General features: G+C 50.4%; 1 protein-coding gene across 5 annotated transcripts in view; it reads right to left on the minus strand.

The window, feature by feature from the left end:
- PFKFB3 (6-phosphofructo-2-kinase/fructose-2,6-biphosphatase 3) overlaps window positions 1–13,147 on the minus strand; it is a 93,218-nt gene that overhangs the window by 9,721 nt on the left and 70,350 nt on the right. For 2 of the 5 annotated variants that reach the window (XM_028114696.2, XM_028114695.2), the window contains one exon: window positions 9,293–10,833. The exons of the other annotated variants lie outside the window; for them this stretch is intronic. In XM_028114696.2, coding sequence (XP_027970497.1) covers window positions 10,789–10,833 — 45 coding nt within the window. In that variant the 3' untranslated portion in view covers window positions 9,293–10,788. Of the gene's footprint in view, window positions 1–9,292; window positions 10,834–13,147 lie in introns of those variants that run through there. 5 annotated transcript variants of the gene reach the window in all.

The raw sequence follows: 13,147 nt of genomic DNA on the forward strand, positions 1-13,147 counted from the left end.
TCATGCTCTTCGTGTGGCACCTGAGGCCCAGAAAGGCCCAAAGAGCTGAGCTGAGGTCGCACTGTCCCCTGATGAGCAGAGGAAACAATGAGCCAACACTTTAACTCCCAAGCCCTGAAGTTATGAAATGACGAATACCAATGTATGTCACACCCTCCTCCCCCGGTGTGGGGAAACGCAAAGTGAGTTAGAAAGAAAGACTAGGCCCCAGTAGGAAAATGTCCCAGCTTCTATGGCTCCCATGTGCAAAGGACGTCTGAATGACAGGACCCAACGTGCAGCCTGCTCAGAGGGGCCACGTCCTTGCTTCCTTTCAGAGGGAAGGGGTGGTTTCTCTGAAGCTGTCACAGGGGCTTCACTTCTCCCTTCTTCTTGCTCTCTCTATACTTGTCATTCCTCAGAAATTGCACCCACTGATGCCTTCTGGGGTTTAGTAACAAAGGAAAGAAGTCTTGGACCAAGTTTCCCTTGACTCTTGAAGCCGGACAAAAGATGCCGAATTTGTTGTCCTGGGACCAGTGGCTGCTCCATTTCCAAACATCACAATGTGGTTTTTATTTTTTTACTTTTTTTTTTATTTTTTACAATGTGGTTTTTAAAGGAATCTCTCTCTCTCTCCCTTTCTCTTTTTCTTTCTCAGAAGCTCTTGCTTTCTTCTCTACACAGCTACCTTATCTGTTTTGGAACTTTATGGCCCTGAGCATCCCTGGTGAAGCCATTAGATGGCTAGCTCTGAAAGGAGCCACCAAGTCTGAAAATGTTCTCTAGCTCTGATACGTACCAACCCTTAGTCTTGCCTATATAGTAGCCATTCCGCAGACACGCAGTGGGGGTAACCCCCTCCCAAGTCATATTGGAAGGCCTCCCTGGAACAACGAAAAGTGAACCCCTCCAGGCTGAGCAGTCACCTAATGTGCTATTCAAAAAACTCTTTTCAGCGCATTACCGTGAGAATATTTTCAACCTGCAGGCTTCACCCGAAGAACCAAGCGAAATCTTCCCCCAGCAGTTAAGGCATATGAGGAAGAGGTGAGCCGGGATGATGCTGACCTACAGGTCAGGTGGAAACCGAGAGAACCGCCTCCCACCCAGGCGCGAATATTAGGGGCTTAATATTCTGGGTAACGGAAGGCGTGTCGTTCATGGAAATCAAAGAACTGCAAAGCTGGCAAGAAACATAAAAGCTCATCTACGAAAAACTGGGGAAAATTCAAATGAAGTCTGTAGTTTTGTTAATAGTATTGTACTAATGTTAATCCTTAGGTTTGATGGCGGTACCATATTTTTGTAAGATGTTAACATTAGGGAAGATGAATAAGGGGTGTACGGCAATTCTCTGTACTATCTTTGCAACTCCTCTGTAAATCTAAAATATTCAAAAATAAAAATGTTTCAGGGGCACCTGGGTGGCTCTGTCATTTAAGCATCTCACTCTTGATTTCAGTGCGTGATCTCAGGGTCGCGAGATCAAGCCCTGCATTGGGCTCCACACTCAGCAGGGACTCTGCTTAAGATTCTCTCTCTTTCTCTCTCAAATAAAGAAATAAATCTCTTTAAAAAAAATTTTTTAAGAACTGGTCTAAGCTCTTCATTTTATGTATGAGGAATCTAGGGGTCCTAGCCGGCAAACGTCCAGCACCCTAGCAGCAAGCGCATGTGTAGTGCTTGATGAATATTCCCTTAATTACATGGATTTTATTCTAATAGCTAGTGACTAAACAGTTGCCCCCAGAACCCAGGCATCCTGGGCAAGTCCAAACGAACGGTGACTCTGTAAAGTAAGGATCGTAATTTTTTTTAAGTTTCATTTTTATCTTTATTTATTTTTTTTTTTGGAGTCCCTCCTTAGAGTCATATATTTATTGAAGTGTTGGGTAGCGATGGAGGTAGGTGTATATAACACCAAAAAAGAGAGGAAAGATCCATCCATTATGTCTGCCGTTAAACTGCTCAATGATTTATTCAACAGAATGGATGTATCTTTTCTTTAATGTAAATTCAATTGGCCAACATATAGTACATCATTAGTTTCAGATGTCACGTCCAGTAATTCATCAGTTGCGTATAACACCCAGTGCTCATCACATCACGCGCCCCCCTTCATGCCCATCCCCCCAGTTACCCCATCCCCCCAAACACCTCCCCTCCAGCAACCCTCAGTTTGTTTCCTAGAGTTAAGAGTCTCCCATGGTTTGTCTCCCTCTGTGATGACTTCCCGCTCAGTTTTCCCTCCCTTCCCCTGTGATCCTCTGCACTGCTTCTTACATTCCACCTACGGGTGAAACTATATGATAATTGTCTTTCTCTGTTTGATCCAGGCAGAGAGAGGAGAAAGTGAAGAAGTTCAAGAATGGAGTGCAAGGCTCATGATGGTGGCAGCTGGGATCGCAATGCCTGGAGGCCATGAGAGAGGGATTAAGAGGTAAGCAGAAGGGTCCTTGGCTTGGGGACTTTGTCGTCATGCTGACATCCTGTCCTTTTCTTGTGGGAAATGAATGGGTAGCCATTGAAAGGATTTATGCATAGGAATTATCAGATTTCCACTTGACAAAAAAAAGGAGGGGTTTAAATTATAAAAACAATACCTAGAGTTTCTCAAAAATGCCACGAGTTCTCACGGTGGAAAACAACTGACCGTATTTGTTGGAAATTTCAAGTTTTCACATAAAGATCAGAACTGTAGAAAACACATCTATCATTACAAGACTGATAGTTTTTCAATGCTTTAAGACTATTCTGATGAGATCAGAGGGATATTAAATCAATATGATTTTTTAATATTACATTTTGAAATGTGTCAACATTTAGAAGATCTCCATAACCCAGTGAACCCATGTTTTCCAAATGACCTATGTTGGATGTTACATAATCATGCATGGATGAAAAGTCAATTCAAAGAGCGAGATCAACCAAATGAATTTTAATATAACAAAGTATGAAAAGTTCACTGATACCATTTCAGATCTCACGCCCCAACAAAACTTTAAAAAAACTATAATGTGTCCACTTTAGGTGTAGGATCAAAGAATACTCATGATTATCCAAAAAGGGTATTAATATACTCTGCCCATTTTCATCTACATATCTGTGTGAGACCAGATTTTCATTATATACTTCAACACAAGCAATAAATGTATCACAACAGATGGAATACCAAATCAGATATGAGAATTCGCCATGAAAGAGATTTACAAAAAATATAAATGCCATCCTTCTCACTATATATTTCCTATTTTGAAAATCAGTTGTTTTGCCTACAATATGTTATCTATCACCTGTAATGAGTTTGTTATTTTAAAATAAATTATTAGACACATGTACTATTTTAAAACTTCATGGTTCTCATTTCAAATACACTATATATGGGTAGAAGTAACCCATATAAACAAGGGCTCTCTGGAGTCTCTAATAATATTTAAGAGTGTAAAAGAGTCTTGAGCTCAGAAAGTTGGGGATTGGCTGCATTAGTTTATAGTACTTTACTTGTTCTCAATTCCGAACATTCCAGTAGTAGCGGAACTCTACCTTTAATAGACAGCCAGGGTAGGAAAGAAATCCCTGGGGGTTCACAGCGCCAGGGGTTAATCATTAAAGGAGGAGTCCCTCTGCTAGGTGCCCTGGCAATGCACTTTGGTAACTGTTTTTGGGGTGGGTGAGGGGTTTGCCCTCTGTGTGCAAAGCAGAGAAAGGCCATTGCAATTGTGAAGGTAAGCAAACTTATCAGGCTGTTTTAGAAGGAGTGAATGTGGAAGTTGAGGATCTGGAACTCTATTCCCCTAAAACGAGGTATGCATGTATCCCCCTGGGAAAGTCTCCATGGACACCCAGGAATAGGGTACCCCCAAAGATGCTGGGCTACACTCTCTGTTTGGAAGAGGTAAGAAGGGGAAAACACAGAACCTTAGACACTGGACATCTGGTCTTCAAGGCTCTGCAAGCATCCTGAATCACAGCCCTTTAAAGAAAATCTGCTCTTCACCTGGATGCACACAGACCTTTCCACAGCCCCAGGACACAAAAGCCTGCTCACTAATTAACATGGGACTCAATCTCAGTCCTGTGGTTGGTGATTCATCCAGCAGGGCCTGGCTCAGCTGTGTGGTTCTTAGGCTACATGATTTGGCAGTTTGACAAACCTAGGGCTTACCCCCAGTTGTGGCTGAACAAACCCAAGCAGGATCCTTACATTCTCCTGGCCTCAGTTCCACATCTATAAAGTGGGAATAACAATATCTACTTTGCATTTAAAGCACCCGGTGTACATTATTAAATTAATAGCTACCACTTTGGTGCTTACTCCTGCCAGGAACTGTCAAGTTCTCTTCCTTTATATGATTTGGTCCTCACAAAAAGACTGAAAAGTAATTATGGTATTTCTTCGCTTCTAAGGAGAAATTTTGTCTCCATTTAACACATCCAAAAATTGAATTTTGTCTTGCATTGGATGTGCATATGGTTTGTTCTACTTTGCAGGAGAAGTTAACAAATCGATGGTGCATCTGATAATAAAAAAATGAATGAACTTCTCCACTTTATGAATGGGAAACAAGTTAAAAACATGAAGGTAACTTGTCCAAGACCACACATCTGGAATGGGGCGGGACAGAGATAAACACAAGACCGTCGGTCTCCAAAGCCTGGGGATGCCTGGTCAATTCATCGCACCAGGCTGCCCGCCTCTCCTCACCCCAGCCCCCCATTCCACCACACAGTCAGGACTTGGAAATGAACTGAGTCCCACCCAGGCCTTAAGGATCCTCTCCGCCCCTTCACTCACCACATGTAGTTGCCAGAATATCCAGGTGAGGCATCTTTTGTTCAGTTAATCCAACATGTCGGAGGTAGAGTCACTCTGATGCCTGCAGCTTAGTTTAGGCCTTGAGGAACTGAAAAGGGACAGCTCACCTGTAACCCCCATCCAACCCCAGCATCAGGGATTCATTGACAGTGCAACGTCATGAAGCATGTTGCTTATGGGGAACACCTCTCCGCTAAGCCCACCGTCCTCTCCACCACCGTTAGGTTTCTTTCTTACAGTCGCCCCCCCCCCCCAGCCTACCCCAATCTGCACTTCCCCCTGTGCCCTGAATCCTATTTGGCTAATGATCCCTGCACACAAAAGACATCAGGCTTCTGCCATTGGCACACGAGCTATTGAATATCTCCAAAGACTTCTCTCCAGGGGTGTGCAAGCAATCCTCTTTAGTCCTAAGTGGCAGAAGTAGCACGTTTTGAGGTGCTTCTGTTGTCTTCATGGGGGTTCTCTTTTAGTATGGTCTTAAAAGTATGTCAGAACCTATAGGTTGAAACCAGTGCCTTGAAAAGATTACCCGAACCATCAATGCACTGACCGTAAAGACCTGCTCATGGGCTGAGAAAATCCCAATCTAAGCCCACTCATGCTGTGTGGAAAAATGTAGCTCAAGAAGTTTATAAAACAACCTTCAGGACCTAACTCCACCAGACTTCACTTGCCCTGTCTTTAGTCTAAAAGACTGTAGAGGTTTATGGTAGAGATGAAATAAAAGCCTTTGGGAATCTAGAAGAGTCTCTTGTGTTTTCCTTATCGCTCTGGATATGTTCTCAATTTGTATTTTAGGATGATTTGGGGGGGGGTCAGATTTATTGTAAAATTTCTCAGCATGTTGCTTTCCTTTTCCTCACAATGGTTGGTAATGACTTTGAAGTTAAAATATTTACATTGTGGAATCTCAGTATTTCCTTTGTGGTTTCTTCTACTGCTTTTAAGCTTGATTTTTGTCCACCCAATATTTTTTTCTCCTTTTTAACAGTTTGGTATTTTTTAACACTTAGGTCAAACGGATGGTGCAATGCTATGGTCTAATTAGCTTCTTCTCAAATAGTGGACTATTTTTCCCAGTTCTGCTTATTAAATACTCCCCAATTAAACATTCCCAACACTGCTGGTGAGAAAAACGTTAAATGAGCCAAGGCCAAAGTGCGACGAGTCAGGCTGGCTGGCTGCCCCCACCAGCAGGTCTGGACCGCGGGTGGGGAGCGTCTAGCATCGGGAACGCAGGTACCGCCCAGCCCCGCCAAGAGTGAGGCCACCAGCTCTGTTTACTCAGAGGTAAACCCCCCCCCAAGCCCCCATTTGCCCACTCCCCACCCCTCCCTGGCCTCCCACCCTCTATGGCACAATGCATCTGCTGCTTCTTCGGAGGTGCTGGTAAAATTCTTGGGAGGAACTTCTGCCCACACAGATTTTGGAGATTACCTGGGGATTTCCACAAACTGGGCCAGGGCTCCCGTCTTCTCCTGATGGGCTGCTGATGACTTCTCTAAAGACCCTGACCACCTGACCACCAGCTGGGAGGTATTATATTAGCCCATGCCTCCCAGCCGACAGGCAAGCAGCTTAACGCTGAGCGGACCCCTCACCTGTTCTGCTGCTAACTCACATTACTGTGGAAAGACCGAGGAGACATGGAAGGGACACTCTATAATGGTTAAAGCCACAAACTTTAGAGTCCCAAATACCTGGATTAGAATCACTAAAATTTACCTGCCAAGGTAAGGGCTAAGTTACCTTCACTGAGTCTCGAATTCTACATCCCTAAAACGGGCATGACAGTAACAGGCTGACCTCTTGGGGCACCCCTAAGGATCATCGAACAGGGTTAACTAAATCTTCAGCACTGCAGCAGTTAGTACCTGGCATAATGACTTTATCTGCCACAGGGTAATTCCCACTGTGGTTTTCAAGGTACAAAGAGCCACAGCGTGTCTGGCTCGTATTTAGGACCTCAGTAACGAATCAATTTCCTTCTGGCATTCACTTTCCTGCAGCTTTCTGCCCCTCTTCTCCCCCCCCACTTGCCTACCTGGTCACCCTTTCGTCAATATTTATTCTGTCATTATTGGGGCGCCTGGGTGGCTCAGTTGGTTAAACCGCTGCCTTCAGCTCAGGCCATGATCCCAGGGTCCTGGGATCGAGCCCCACATCGGGCTCCCTGCTCCGCGGGAAGCCTGCTTCTCCCTCTCCCACTCCCCCTGCTCGTGCTCTCTCCCTCTCTCTCTCTCTCGCTCTCTGTGTGTCAAATAAATAAATAAAATCTTTAAAAAATATATTTATTCTGTCATTATAGCCCTGACCCAAGGTCACACATGCATCTCAGAGCTTGCCCAGAAGGTCATGATACTTGCAGATTTCCACCACCTGGTGGGCCCGGGGCTTTGAAGTTTGCGTACAACCTCTCCCAGGACCACCTTCCAATTTCCTTGGTAGATGACCTGAGAGATCGGCCCCAATCTAGGGACAGAGACCCACGTCTGTGAAGGCTGCTCCCTTGAGCCCTGCACCCAACACGTCACGAGCGCTCCACCGTGGGCTCTGAAGTTGAGAGGCTGGCCTGAAGTGTGGGTCAGGCCCAGCGCACGGTGGGTGTTTGTGCTCCGAGTGCCAGGCGAGGCCCTTGACCAAAATGCTCTGCCCGCCATGCCGGTTGCAGAGAACCTCGGAAGTCATTTCAAAATGGAGGTGCCAAACCACTGACTCCTGGGTCTCTTGGCAGCTAGGCTGGAGAAAGTGTCAGCGAGGCAGAAAGACTAAACTTGGGAGCAAGGTCTGTTTCTGGCCTGTAACAGCAGGGGCCACGGGTCTTCTCATTCAGCCCCCAGCCCCCAGCCCTGCCTGCATTAGAGGGTCCTCTCTGTAGAGACGAAGGTGCTCAAGTCAAACACCTCGCTTCAGGCGTGGCAGAGTGGCCCGAGAAGCTCGACTGAGTCTTCTTTTCCCCAGCAGAAACTGGACAGGGGCGACAAGGGGGCGGGGGGAAGGGCAGGGACGTGGAAGGATCCCAGAACCTAACACCAAATGCCTTCCTGTGACTCTGCCCGGGGCCATCACGTGCAGCCATGCTTGTGTGAGCACGCTTCTGCTGAAGGGGCTGAGGAGCAAGGGCACACACACGGGCCGGTCTGTGCGCCGTGAAGGGACGGCCGTATCGTACGGCTCAATGTCGGCAATCCGTACCCGCACGTCCCGTTTAAAGGACAAGACCGGTGGTAGGTCGGTCAAGAGCCCAGTGGTAGACACTTGGTGCACTGACCACAAGGGTCAACTAAACACTTTCCTCTGCCCGCCCACCCCCCGCCACCGCCCTCCCCCCCACCCCAGAAAAGGATCAGAGGTGCACTTCATCAGCGTATTTCAACCAGGTATTTTATTGTTCTGGCAACTGCAAAATATACAAATTTCTGAAAAGCATCCCATTTGAAAAGCTGGCACACCCCTCATCCCAGGTCATTAATTCTGACAATATACAGAACACAGAGAAAGTCGTAAGTCACACGTAAAAGGCCCCCAAACCAACCAACGAACAACTAAGCCCGATCTATACAGCTTTCTATTTTCAGGCTCCCTTATACATATTAAATAAATAAATAGCACATCTGCTATCAAAATAATAAAAAAATAAATTTCAAGTATTACAAACGAAAACATCATTGGTGTGGTTGTTTCTCTTCTCCCCGCGAATGACGAGCTTCGCCCGTGGTCTCAGGACAGAGTAAGGACAGGGGGTAAGCCCACCCCAAAAACAACGATGCCGAGTTAACAAAATTGGTCCCAGATATTTTTCGGGGGGTAAGGGGGGAGAAGCGATGGAGTATCAGTAGCCCCATGACCACAGCTCACACACACGCTCCATCCAGCGCCTCGAGTCCGATCCCGGCTTTCAGTCGGGAAGCATTCTGCTCTCTCTGGGGTCTCTCTCCTCCTCCGTGTTTATGTCCTCTCGCCCCATCTGGGCCCTCACACACGGAGTGTTCGGGATGTTCCCTTCCGGAGGTACTGACCTCAGCAGTTGGAGGCCGGGGGAGGGCACCCACACACAGCCCCAGGTGGATCGGTAGGAAGGGTCAAAACTCAAGAGTTGGCTCTGGCGGCCAGCGTGACAAGGAGGCCAGAAAGAGGGACTTAAGAAAGCTGTCCTCAAGAGCAGAGCTGCACGCCCCTTGGTCTAAAAACATGACCGACCTACAAGCACACGCTCGTGCGCGCACACTCGCCGTCTGACGAGACTCGAGATGGCAGGAAAGGGAAAATGACCATCTTCGGCCACACAGGAACACAGGTACGCAGACATCGTTTCGGGCAAAGTGCCCAACTGGGGAATTATGGGGGAGGATCTGAATGTTTCGGTGCGAAACCCACGAACTTGACTGTATGGTATCGGAAGCATGTCCCAATGTCCCACTGAACCCCAACCAGAAAAACACGTGTTGTCCAGCCCCCGGTCTGGATGTCCAAGCCCCCCACCCCCCCACCCTGAGCCCACTCCCAGTACACGTCTCTGTCAGCTTAGAGGGGTGAGACTGTCCGACTCGAAAGCAGAGGGCGAGCAAGGGAAGTGACCTTTGGCACCAGCTTTTTAGAGATTCTTCAAAGGGTCATTTGGGCAAATTCTACCACGGAGTCTCCAAATCGTTTCTTCTGGGCCTCAGGACCCCTCCTCATCCCCAGTCCATGGAGGCAGCAAGGAGAAACCAGTAGGCAGAAACTACAGGTATTCAGAACCACATGCCCCACAAGCCCTGCTCTGATCCACCCCCAAAAATGCCACAGGAGCCAAAGGCAAGTGAGGACATTCTCTTCTTCAGAATAAAGCAACCCAGGACCATGCTGGGTGTATAGCAGATGCTCCACAAAAGTATGCAGGATTGAGCTCAGTCCCGCCAGGAGACCACAGACAGCCTCTTGGAGGATGCGGCCACAGGGGACGTCTCGGCTGGGCCACCGTCCCCACGTGGGAAGCGCAGGGAGACGATGAACATCCTGAAGGAAGGAGGCCAGAGGCTTGATCATCTCTGCTCCATCTCCCGGGTCAGTCTTGCAAGGATCCGAACAACTTGCTGCCCGCTGGTTGACTGGGGTCCCCCTGAGCTCCCCATCTCATGGGCATGCCCCATTCCCCACATGCTTTCCGAGCTCCAGCCTCCAAGGGCACGAATCCCAAACATCAAGGTTCCTGACGAGAAGGTGCAACTTTCCCATCCCGCCTTCTGCCAGTTAAGAAAGTGCAAGAGCAAGCAGCTCAGGGGGGAGGGGGAGGGGGGGAGGCCCTGGGGCTCTTCTGGAACAGTATTTCCTTTTGCTGACACAGCCAGACTGTCCTTGAGCGTCTGCAGAGGCAGAACGCAGACCCAGGAAGGAAGGTGTGTGGCCCCGCGGCAGGTGGCTAACGATCAGACAGGCGCGTCTGGCTCAGAGCCTTCTCCCTGCACCTCTGGCCCCAGCCCGGCGCAGGCCTGAATCCTTCCTTCACGAGGCAACGTCTGAGCCACGAGGCACAGAAGAGCCTTGTAAAAGTTTTCACCGTCGCTTCCTCTTCAGCAACTGGGATCTAGGCCCCCCCCTTTAACTCTAGGATTCTGGGGCCAAGTGTCATCTCCCCAAGCTGGGAACATACCAGGTCAGGATCATAGAAACTAAACAAAACAAAACAGCGTGGAGGCCAACATCCCCTCCTCGGGGCCTTCTCCCAGCTCCTCTTCAACGGCTCATCATCCTTCCTGAGCCGTGTGGAGGGTCAGCGAGGCCAGGGAGAGGGCGCGGACCCCACACACGCCCCCGGGAGAGGCCTCTGGGGGTCTCGGCCGCCCTGCCGCGGTCGGGGGCCTGGTTCTCTCTGACCAGCAGGCCCCTCTTCGATCCCACCCACCCCGTTCCGGAAGAAGTCCTGGGGATCGCTGGCCTCGGGTAGATGGGAAAAGCACTAACTAAGCTGCAGGAATGGAACTGGAATGGAACCGCCGGGTCCGGCCTCAGTGTGTCCTGGAGTCGATGCTGCTCTGGGTGCCTTTCATGTTCTGTTTCCAGGAGAAGAGAGGGGCGAGGAAAGGGAATTATTATTTCCTGTCCACGAGGCTTCCTAAAGCCAAAAAGACTAAAGCCATGCGACGGAGACCACGTCCCTCCCTCAGACAAAGAGCACGACCCCAGAAGAGCGTCATCGCCAAATGGGTGGAAGAAGGCCCAGGTGGCCTCCAGGGCCGTGGTGGAAGTTAAGCCCAACGTCACCCCACAGAAGGGCCTGGGCAAGGCCGGGCGAGGGCCCTCGGGGCAGAGGCCTGGCACCTGCTTCTAGGAGGCGGGGGAGAACAGGCAGCTCTCGTGGGTCGGAGCTCCGGGCAACACCGAGCGCCCGCACTTAAGGAGCCCTCCAGCCCTCGGCCCTTTAGAGCCTGGAGACCGGCCCGCCCACCCCCAGGGCAGGAGATGGGCCAGGGGCCCTCCAACGAAGCATACGGACTCTCCTCCCAAGTTGCTCAAGTAGACCGCGCGTCCGGCCCTTGGATCCCAGATTCTAGGAACGGGCCGGGCAGCCAGAACAGGGGTGCCACTGGCCGGAGGGACGGCACCAGGGAGGAGCCAGGCAAGGACGCCAGGCAGGCAAGGACGCGTGTCACTAAAGCTCTCTTCCTGTTGTAACAAAAGCAGTCCTTGCTGGAAGTCCCACCCCTACCTATGATGCTGACCAGGATCAAAACCCCCTTGAAAAGCTGGGGCCGGAGGGCAGCTGCCAGGGCACGCGGCACGCTCCTCGCCTCACCTCCACCCACCTCACCAAGAAAGGAAACAGTTGGTCCAAGTGCTCTTTCCCCTCCTGTCTCCGCCCAGGCCGTGTGAAGGGGGCGGGGGGAGGGGGAGCGGAGGCGGGCACACAGGGGTGCAGGGATCCTGGCGGCCCCCTCTGCTCCCGCGCAGAACCAAGGGTCCGCAGTGGGGACGCCTGGACAGAAGAGACTCGCAGGACCCGCAACCCCCACTCAGCCCAGGCCACCGCCACCTCGGGTCACAGGTCCATGCGGCGGTGTCTGTGGGTGGGGGTCTCCCCAGGAGGACCTGGCAGCCTTGCAGCCCACCACTTAGGGAGCTCGAGGCGCTGCCCGGCCCCACTGCAGCTGCCGGCTCCAGCTGGCCCTCTGACCTCGCACGCCCACGGCTTTGAGCGCCCGCGGATGATGACGAATAGAACAATGACACTGGGGAGTGCAGGCACGGGCCACGTCACATCACTCACGCATGGTGCCCTGGCTCAGGCCATATGGAGGGAAACAAGGAAACGAGAGAAAGAAAGAGAGAGAGAGAGAGAGAGAGAGAGCGAGAGGACCTCGAGACAATGGTGCTGCTCTTAAAAAAACACGTGTTCTCCGACACGGGGTGTATGAGTCACAGACTTGACAATGGCCAGTCTCCACACAGACCGAGATGCCCGGACAGGCTGAGATGCCATGCCTCAGGGAGAGGGGGAGGGGACAGAGAGGGGCATGCACCGAGCCATTTACCTTTCCAAGGTTAGTAAGGAGAAAACTTTGAGAAAATGTGACAAACAGTTCGTCTTTCAAGCATAGTGGGGGGAAGGGAAGAACATGTTGGGAAAGAAGAACAGAACAAAACATCTTTAGTAGTATCTTCTTTTTCGTGTGCATTTGAAATTTAAAAATCAAGGATGCCCGATGGTCCGCCGCCCAGAGCACTAGTGCTGCCAGCGGGGGAGGAGAGCCGAATGCAGCACCCGACCCGGCAGGCGGGCCCGTTTAACCAGGAAACCACGATCTCACGATCTCGCTGGTGTCCTCAGGCCACAACCTGTAAGCCCCCAGGGGTTCTCCCCACTCCCCAGTCTCCTGGTGCTCCTGCTGCTCAGGAGAAGAAACCCCACTGGCCTATGCAGAAGGAACAGGCGGGCATCCAAATGCAGAGGGAGCGCAAACCCGAGCACCCTGGGCATCCCAGCAAAGCACAGGGCACCGTCTGTCCCGTGATAACGGCTAGTGTCCACCGGGCACGGACTATGTGCTGGACATTCTGCTAAGCTCCACATCTATATTCTCATGATCAAAACACCTTGTGCTGTTCCTGTCTCCATGTTACAGACGAGGAAGCAGAAGTGCTAGAATTGCCCAGAAGTCCAAAGACGGAGAGCAATAAAACCAAGATCCAAACCGGGTTTGGTTTGACTTGAGTAGCAAAAGTGGGTATCTGCGATCTCAGACGTGGCCTCACACTCCCAGGCGGGGCTGGACGCTGGTGCAGGTGTGACGGGTCCAGAGCATATACTTTTGCTGAACTGCAGGGATTCTAGCCAAAGGCACTACATAAGCCACAGAGACAGGCAAG

The sequence above is a fragment of the Eumetopias jubatus genome, unplaced genomic scaffold (genome assembly GCF_037043125.1).
Source record: "Eumetopias jubatus isolate StellerSeaLion01/CBP00866 unplaced genomic scaffold, mEumJub1_p1.0 scaffold_8, whole genome shotgun sequence".
NCBI classification, from domain to species: Eukaryota; Metazoa; Chordata; class Mammalia; order Carnivora; family Otariidae; genus Eumetopias; species Eumetopias jubatus.